The sequence below is a fragment of the Octodon degus genome, unplaced genomic scaffold, assembly GCF_000260255.1.
Source record: "Octodon degus isolate 3935 unplaced genomic scaffold, OctDeg1.0 scaffold00026, whole genome shotgun sequence".
Taxonomy (NCBI): domain Eukaryota; kingdom Metazoa; phylum Chordata; class Mammalia; order Rodentia; family Octodontidae; genus Octodon; species Octodon degus.
In genome coordinates this window covers 16424683-16434413 of record NW_004524602.1, presented here as the reverse complement: position 1 = coordinate 16434413, position 9731 = coordinate 16424683, and the positions used below count along the sequence as shown (strand labels likewise).

Genomic DNA, 9731 nt, shown 5'->3' with positions numbered 1-9731 from the left:
GAAAACTCCGGTTGAGATGATCACGTGGCCCTCACAGGTAAGCTGCGGATAAATGATCACGTCTTGTAGCAGAGCTTTAACGTTTTCATGAAGAACGTCACCATCTTCCCCCAAAGCAGGTCCCGTTAAGCAGTCCCGTGTTGCTGGCTTTAGGATGACTTAGAGTCAAGTGCTCATATTTGCGGTAGAGCGAGCCCACCGAGGCCGAATCCACCTGGCTCCCTGCAGGTTTCTGTGGAGGAGGACAGTGGAATAAACTGCTAAAGGAGTCGCTTTGTTTCTGGAAAAGTGATTCCTCAAGCTTGGAAGGCAGGTGGAGATGGGAAAGGCCGGAAGCGCCCTTCCTCAGTCCCGGCGGATCTGCTCAGCAAGGCTCAGCGGCGTTGATTTCAGAAGCACTTTGATGCTGCCAGATTCAATTATTCTTATTTTAAAACTTTTGCTGCTCATTTCATGAACAGGCTGTAACACACTTAACAATATCATGGATCAGCGTGTCAGCATAATGCACAAGCTACTTGATAACTTTAAACTTTTGAGGTCATTTAACTTCTGGATATAAACTGTTAAATAATTTAGTGCCTATTTTTCAACAGATGTGAATTATTAAAAAGAAAATGGCCCAATGGAGCCCTGCATTTCCTTCTCTTGTCACCGAAGAAAGATATAATATAAGGAAAATATGCATCTAAGGTATACTTTTCCCTTCCACCAATGGCACGAGGGTGGCAGTGGGTGTGAGGGTTACCATACACGAAGCCTGTGGCTGCCAGCTGTTCTGTTCAAGGACAAGAGAAGCTTTGCACAGGGCCCTCCCTTGGCTTCTGGTTTGTACTATACTGTGTGAGTTCGTGGTAGCCCCACAGTGGGCTTGAACTTAAAGTCTGGCGGTCTGAGTTAACTCTCTTAACTTAGTTTAAAATGTCCCCGATAACCCTCTTAAATCCAAAGTTGCAAATCAGGGGCCCACAGGACAAAAAGGGACCTGTATTTGCTGTTGGTCACTATTTGTGTAGCAGAAACCCAGCCCCAGAGTCCCAGGGTCAGTCCCTCAGGGATTTGTGCACCAGGGGCTTTGTCCTTGTGTCACCTGCCTGGCTCTGTGGGCAGCTAGTTTGTGACATTGCGTGGGCCGTGGAAAGGAGGGAGAGCTTGTCAGACTCCACAAGCTTGACCTTAGCACCTCAGCTCACACTCTGGGCCTCTCCGAGTGCTACCTCTGCCAGATTCCTGCTCTTGGAGGTCACGGGACTGCGTGCCACCCACTGCTGGGCTGTGGGCTCAGGTATCTTCAGGCCTCGCGAAGGGCTCACTCTTGAGCAGAACGCCTGGCTCCAACCCCATGCAGCCCGCAGGGACAGTCAGGCTGTAGTCCGAATCTGGGTGTACAGTTCTCCCAACCAACACCCCTGGTGACGCGGTCCCTCCCGCAGGCGGGTCCGCACCATGCCCCGCCACAGCCAGTCGCTGAGCATGGCCCCCTACTCCTCCGTGAGCCTGGTGGAGCAGCTGGAGGACAGGATCCTCTGCCACGAGAAAACCACGGCGGCCCTGGTGGAGCACGCCTTCCGGATCAAGGACGACATCGTCAACAGTCTGCAGAAGATGCAGAACAAAGGGGGAGGCGACCGCCTGGCGAGGCTGTTCCTGGAAGAGCACATCCGCAACATCACTGCCATCGTCAAGCAGCTGAACCGGGACATCGAGGTAAGGTGTGTGCCGGGCGGGGCGGGGCGGGGCTCTCGCTGCCAGGCGGGCAGCGCTGTGCTTCCCCGTGAGCTGTCGGCCGGCTGGCCGCGCTGACAGCCGGGCACACAGCCTGCTCCAGCACGCCCAGCCGCTTCCGGAGGTCGGCAGTAGTTCCCCTCGGTGTTGCTTGTGTTGATTCCAAGTGTTCCTTGCTGATTATTAAATCAGGGCGGTATGCCTGGCTCTCCAGGGAGAGAGAGGACTATTCAGACAGTTCTCTGGGGAAACCCTTCCCGCCTTTGAAGACAGCTATTAAATCAATTACTAGGTCAGCCTCTGCTGCTCCAGATTAAGTGTTTCTAGGCCATCGTGTTTATCTGTGAAATAGTTCAGGTGGGCTGGAAACCTGAATCGCCTCACATGCTTCTCTTTATTGCTGTTCTGCTGAGAAATGGGCCCCGGAAAGGCCAGTATTATCTAATTTAGCATAGTTTTAGAATTTATAGGGCCCAAGGAAGTGGTTCAGTAGAATAAGTGCTTCCCTGACAAGCACAAGGGCCTGAATTCAATCCCCTTGATAAATAAATAAATAAATAAATAAATAAATTTCTAAATTTACTGCTGTTCTGTGAACAATCACAGGATCCACACAGTGTCATCTAGCGAGTTTGAGGTCGCTCAGGGCTGAGCTTCTGTTACTGGCCAGTGGGGATGCCGTCCACATGGAAGTATTAACTAATGAATAGAAAACGTATGCCCAGACTGGGGAAAGCCTTCACTTCCAGTCATGGGATTGTCTTAATTATGCTTCTTGAAATTAGATCATTTCTTTTTTGTCATGCCAGATTCGTAATTTTTTAAGAACAGCCTTACTGAGAGATAATTTAAATACCACAATAATTCACCAATTGCAAATATACAATTCAGTGATTTTTGGTTGATTTATAGAGCTGTGCAGTCATCAGCACAATTTCATTTGAGGAGTTTGCCATCACTCTGTAAAACTTAAGCCCTATTTCCACTGCAGCCACTCACCGACTCTCTGTCTTTATAAATTTGTCTTTTCTGGGCATTCCATGTAAATGCAACCATCTGTATTGAGGTCCTTTGCTTCTGGCGTCTGTCAATGAACATAACTTCTTTGGGGGTCCACCTGTGTCCCCAGTGTATCAAGTTCCTTCTTTATGTCTGAGTGGTAGTCTGCCGTATGAATAGACCATCTTCCTTCCGTTGATCCACTTATTAATTGATGAACATTTGGGTTGTTTCCAACTTATAGCTACTATCATTGAAGTTGCTGTGAATATTATTGTGTACGAGTCCTCCCCGTGGAGAAGGTTTGCATTTCTCTCAGATAACTCGCTAGGAGTGGAGCTGCTGGTCTTCCAGTGAGCTGGTGTGTAATTTTACAGAGCAGCGTGGCAAGCTCGCTGTTCCATTTCGCAGTGTGTGAGCGTTCCAGGGTCTCCACCGCCTCCCCAGCGCTGACAGTGTCAGGGACAGTGACGTGATCAAGGCCTGCTGCGTGTCAGGCCCTGTGTGTGACCCCGAGCTGTGCCTGTGGCGCTGCTTGCTCCCTGCCCGTGCGTGCATGCCCGCGGGCGTCTCACGCTCTCACTTTTTAGTTCTCTAGCTGCTGACCATGAGCGCCTTTGTGCAGGTGTGCGGTGGTCATCGGGTAGTCCTTGGGGGAGGTGTGGGGTCGCACCTTCTGCCCACTGGGTGTATGGGAAGGCACCGCGTTAACCATTTTTCTAGACGTATGAGCCACTGAGCCCATTGACCACGTCGGCCTTCGCTTCCACTCATTTCCACCATCTTTGTCGTCCCAAATGCATCAGACAGCGCATCCCGCCCCACTCCCTTCTGGCCTCCGTAACCTCGCTTGTGCTTTTCTGCCTCCATGAACTTGCACACTACAGTGACTTCATCTAGTGTCATCGTACAATGGCAGTCTGTCCTGTTCTGCCGGCTCTCTTCACGTGGCACGGGGTTTTCGAAGTCTGTCCACCTTGTAGCACACTAGAATCCACTGTAGATTTGGGTTGTTGGGTTATTTGCCTTATTCAAAACTACTGCCAGTTTATTGTATAGGGTAGATACAAGCCCTTTATTAGGTATGTGATATACACGGGTTTTCTGCTATTCTGTGGTTTTATTTTCATTTCCCTATGTTATCCTTTGACGTACAAAAGATTTTAACATGCTTAGTGCTGTTAGGGACTGAATCTAGGCTCTTGCATAAGCTATCCAAAAACTCTATCACTAGGACTGGGGACATAGCTCGGCAGTCTTGGCACCTGCCTGGCAAGCACAAGGACCAGGGTTCAATCCCTGGTACCACATGCCATGCTGGCCCCGGTTCTGGGCACACCGAGTCAGCCACCAAGACTGGGCGTGGTGGCACATGCCTGTAATGCCAGCGCTGGGGAGGCGGAGACAGGAGGATCACTGTGAGTCTGAACTGCACAGCAAGACCCTGTATCACATAAATAATTAAACAAACAAAAACTCCATCACTAAGCTGTACCCCCCGCCTGTTTTAATTTTTTAAAACTTTTTTTAAAATTTTATTTATTTATTTATTTATGTGTGTGTGTGTGTGTGTGTGTGTGTGGCCAGTTCAGCCCACCAGGGGGCGGGGCTGGCTGGCATGTGGTGCTGGGGGATTGAACCGTGGTCCCTGTGCTTTGCTAAGCTTGTTCTAAGTAGGTGCTTTAGACCACTGAGCCATCTCACCAGCCCCAGAAACACAGATTTCTTTTCTTTTTTTTTTTTTTTTGTGGAACAGGGGATTGAACTCAGGCCCTTGAGCTTGCCAGGGAAGCACTTACTCCACTAAGCCATCTCCCCAGCTGAGTTTTAATTTTTAAAAAGTGCATTTTATTAGATTTTTTTTTTCTTTTAAGCTTATGCTTTTGTGATTTACCATAAGAATCCTTTGCTAATTAACACAAGATCACAATGAGATTTTTCCGGTTCAAAACTTTTACTTCTTACATTTACACTTGGAGCTGATCTTGGCATTCAGCTTGAAGTAGGAGTCTACATTAGTTTTTATGTTACCATGGCATTTTCTGAATAAACCCAGCCTCATTTCTTTACAAGTCCACTTACTCTGAGAGGCTGTGAATTTTTCCCAGCGAGAGCGCTGTGCCTTCCTCCTCCTTGCTTTTCCAGGCGTGGTGCAGGGAGCAGAACGCCAGGAGCGCTGCCCAGCGTGGAACCATTACAATAAAACCCTTGGAAGTCAATAATTTACGCAGGGCAGGAAGCTCCCAGCCCAGGCATCTGGAGCCTGTGTGCTGCTGGCTGTGTGCCCAGGTCGGAAGGGCGGACTGTGTCCTCGTAGGCAGGAAGGTGGCAGGGTGTGACCTCCCTGCCCCAGCCCTTAGAGGGCCAGTCCGCAGGGCACCTCCTCAGAGCCCCGCCACAGCGGGAGGAGCCTGCGGCCTGGCTGGGGTTATCCCTGACCATCGAGGGCGTGGACCATCGCGAGCTAGCGTGCAGGAAGTAACCAAGTACGCAAGTCACAAGGATAGCAGAGACGAGGCGGTCCTCTCCGCCAAGTGCAACCTTCCAGATAGACCTGGGAGTGGCCGGAAGCCCTGGTGCCAGCCAGGGGCCACGCTGGGAGGAAGCCAGGGATTAAACCCCCAAAGGAGACTTCTTTGCCTCTCCTGCTTTGCTGCTATGGGGCTTTTCTAGAACCTTCAATTTCTGTAATCACCTCTCAATTTTACATAACCTATTCTCCTTCCAGAACTTGTTCGTGATGCCAGTTAGTTCTAGCTTTAGTTCTCACTGAGTTTGCCCTGACCCATCTTTTTTTTCTAATACAAAAATAATGTTTATTGTGGTGGCGCACACCTGCAATCCCAGCTCTTGGGAGGCTGTAAACAGGCAGATCACTACGAGTCCGATCTAGCAGTGAGACCCTGAACACCCTGTAGACCCTTCCCTAAAAATAAAAATTTTTTAAAAATTGTGCTTCTATAAACATAGGTGCTCATATATCACTGTGGTCTGATGTTTATACTTTTCCTGGGAAAATACCCAGAGGGGAATGGCTGGCCCAGTGGGGCCTCCAGTCCTAGTGTTTTGAGCATCCTCCGTGCTGATGTCCACAGTGGTTGCACCAGCCTGCACTCCCACCAACCCATGTTTCTTTTGATTCACCTGAATCAACGCCCACTTGAAGTGCCTTCGTAATTAGGCTTATTGACAAGCAAAGCTTGGAAACCAGAGTCATCACTGCTTTACGCTTTGTCAGTCCACAAAGGTCTCTCTTCCTTCCTCCCTTCCTCCCCCTCCCTCCCGCCTTTCCTCCCTCCCTGCTCTCCTTTTCCCCTGTTCCCCCAATACTGAGGATGGAATCTTGAATCCAGAGCCGCACACATGCTAGGCAACTACAGTATCTCTCAGCTCCATCCCCAGCCCTCTTTTAAATTTTAATTTTGAGACCGGGTCTCTGTAAGCTGACCCGCCTGGGCTCACCCCTGTGTTATTCCTGCTTCAGCGTCCCGAGCAGCTGGGATCACAGGCACGCACCACGCACCTGGCGCACTCATATTCTTCTAAACATTTTTGGGGCAGTTTACAATGCCGTGGGCTTTAAAGAAGTTGTAATTTCGTTGTTTTTCCAACATCTGAAACACATCTTACGTAATGATTATTCTTGCTGTACCAGACAGCCCTCTTCCATTTATACATATTTTTAGCGTATGCAAATTTGCAAATGAGATAATTTCCACTGCAAGGAAGGAAAGCTGAATAAAATCTAATTTTGGCCAAAAAAAATTTACTTTGCATATGAGTGTTTACTTTTGTATAACTGGTCACAGCCAGATATCATATTAAAGCAGTAATAAGGAAGCCTAGAAACTTAAGACTTCATTATGGAGTTCTAATTATATGGACCCCACTACATTATAAAGCTAAGCATGTTTACCTGAACATAACCAAAATCAGGGTGAGACAGAGCTGCCACACCGGAGCCGGAATTCATCAATATGAAATCATGCCTGTCTTGGTCAGTGTGGGTTGCTGTGACAAATTACCATGGGTGGTGTGGTTTAAATGACAGAAATGTATTTCTCACAGTTCTGCAGGCTGGAAAGTTCTAGACCTAAGACCCACTTCTGGGTTTGCAGCCAGCTGACCTCTTGGGCCTTTGTAAGCCCTTGGGTCTCCTCCCTAAGGCGCTGGTCACATCGTGAGGGCTGCACCTCAGGATCTAAAGCCTGCCCAGAGGCCTGGGACACCATCGCCCAGGGGGGAGGGCTGCAACATGTGAAGTTTAGGGGCACATATGCATCCATAGTAGTGATACCCAGTAACAATGTCGTGCGGAAAGGAGGTCTTTATCAATAATATGAAAACTGGGGGCCGGGGAGATGGCTCAGTAGAATGGCCTGGCAAGTGCAAGGGCCTGAGTTCAATCCCCGGTACCGCTAAATAAATATGTATAAACTGGTAGGGTAAATGTTATGCAAAAGGTGAGAGTTGCATATTTAAAGCAAGAGGTATGAGGATATCCAGATTACTGCGGCGTGAAGGTGTATTCTTTTGTCTATAGATTGTTAATTAGTTCTGGTAGTGAGTTGCCTCGGTTTTTTGGCAGTACTGCGGCTGGGACCCTGGGCCTCTGCACTCAGCTGCATCCCTAGACCCCCTCTGAAATTTTTGGAGACAGGGTCTTGCTAAGTCCTTGAATCGCCCAAGCTGGGCTCAAACTTGAAATCCCCCTGCTCAGCCTCCAGCGGTGACGGATCGCAGGCGCAGCTACCAAGCCTGGCTGTTGTTATTTTGCCTACTGATATATACTTGTCTTTCATTTGCTCAGTAAAATCTGGAATTTGCCCGTCTTCTGCAAGCAGCTTCCAACGTGAGGACAGATGGCTCCTGTGTGTCGCTCGTCCATGGCAAGTGCTGCAGTGTCGGTTGAGAGGCCCGATTGTTCTAATGGGTCCCCACCCTTTAGCAGTTGGCCTTGTGATATGGATGGAGGGGTCATCTATAATTTATTCTCATAAGCTTTTCATAAATTGTCATCATTATAAATTTAGAAGAGATAACACAGTCAGCTGTGCATTATACATGTCTGGATTACCCAGCTGTCTTTTCTTTTAGCACTTACCACTTCCTGGAGCCCAGGCCCTGCCCTTCCACTGGCTCCAAGTGGAGGGTGTGGTCTGAACCCCCAGGTTTGCTCAGGGCTCTGGCTTGGGGAACTGGGCAGCCCGGTCTGCACATGGCCTCTTGGAACCTGCAGCTTATTCCTAGCGTCCACGTGTGTAGACCTGGGTGTCCTGCTGGCTCGGACGTTCCCTTTGACTAGTTGGGCTATGGGCGATGGCGACATGCTTCCGGCTACCTGAGTAGATTCTGCCACTTGGCTGTTTAATAATTGTCCAGTAGACTGCAGAGAGTTCTCAGAACTCAGGATGCGCAGCCGTCCAAGCAGGGGTGGAGGCGTGGCTGAGGGGAGGCGCCTGGCTTGTGCGGAAAGCCAGGTCCAGAGGAGAAGCTGATTTCTGCTGGTCTACTGCAGGGAGCTGTGAATGCTTCCTTTCTCTTTTCTTCTCTCCTTTTTAATACCATTTTTGGGACTGATTTTGCATGCCCACATCTGGTAATCTGAACAACTAATTTGAAGACAACATTATGCAATATAACAACCATGGTTGAATTCCTATTATTTTATTTAGTAAAATTCTGTATCATTTGTAATGCTTTTTAAACTATTTTTAAAATTCTCTTAAACACACACACACGCAAACCCAAGAAGCAGTAACAACAAAAATGCGTCAGAGCAGAGGCGAAGACAAGGAAGTGAACGTGGAGTGGGCGGACAGACAGGAACTTGCTTGGGCGTGCGTCCAGCACTCCGGAAAGGAGAGAAGTTTTGGACCATTGGACTTAGTGTCTTTTACCTGCAAATGAAATTTCAGCCTGCAGCCGAGGGGCCTGGGCCCACTGTGATGCCCCAGCAGAGGCAGTGGGTGATTCGCACCCAGATTCGTCTTGTTGGCATGAGCTCACAGGAATCTGAATATTCATTGCATCCTGAGGACAGGGATGACTGTTGTTTGGCTTGGCTTGGTTTGCAGCAGTGGGGCTGGAGCCCTGGGCCTTCTCCACTGAGCGACATCCCCAGCCCTCTTCTTGTTTTTTATTCTGTGACAGGGTCTCACTAAATTGCTGACCTGCTCAGGCTGTTCTTGAATTGGTGATCCTCCTGCCTCAGCTTCCCAGAGTGCTGGCATGGTAGGCCTGGACCTCCATGCCTGGCAATGAGATTTTTCAGTGTCAGTGAATAAACTGGGATGCTGCCCGTCTGTGCTATATCTCGGCTGGTCTGTGCTCCCTTTTCAGGACCAGATGTCCCTGGCTTCGTGTCATCGGCCTCCTCGGGAGGGGCCCTGTCCTGTGCTCTTTGGGGAAAGGAAGTCCTTCAGAGATAGAGCAAGTCTGAGAAAGAGTCGGAGAAGACACACACATCGCCGCTACAGGGCGCCTGTGCTCTCCGCCTGCGTCTTTGGAGTGCGTTTATGGGGTGGCCCTGGCCTGCGGGTCCCCACCCTGCTGCCAGGCCCCCCGCAGCACGCGGAGTGCCCTGCAGGCCCTTGATTTGACGGTGCGGAGACTGCTGATTGACTTTAGCCTTCCTAAGTCAGTGCGTCACGGCGGTACCTTGTTCCAGAAGGACAGCTTAGGGCACCCTAGGGCCTCTGTGGAGGCGCTGTTTCTCTGCGGCCACATCCTGCCACTCCACTGTTACCTCACTTCTCAGTAATGTGGACGCTGTGTTAAGTCACACAATTCTTTTCTGTATTCTTCAAAGCACTTCTCTTGCAATGATGAATTGATCTGCATAAGGACTCTGAAGGGCTGGGGAGATAGCTCAGCGGCATAAGTGCCTGCCTCGCATGTGCAAGATCCCAGGTTCAGTTCCAGTACTGGAAAAAAAGGGGGGAGGGGAGGATTCTCAAAGGTTAAGGGGCTTTTCTTTTTTCTTTTTTTTTTTTTTAATTTATTTT

At 49.4% G+C, this 9731-nt stretch overlaps 1 protein-coding gene across 1 annotated transcript in view; it reads left to right on the top strand.

The window, feature by feature from the left end:
• The first annotated feature begins 652 nt into the window (after positions 1–652).
• Fam81a (family with sequence similarity 81 member A) overlaps positions 653–9731 on the top strand; it is a 30675-nt gene continuing 21596 nt past the window's right edge. Inside the window, exons 1-3 of the mRNA XM_023712657.1 lie at positions 653–693; positions 1434–1707; positions 9067–9320. Of these exons, the coding sequence (XP_023568425.1) occupies positions 683–693; positions 1434–1707; positions 9067–9320 (539 nt within the window). The 5' untranslated portion in view covers positions 653–682. The remainder of the gene's footprint in view (positions 694–1433; positions 1708–9066; positions 9321–9731) is intronic.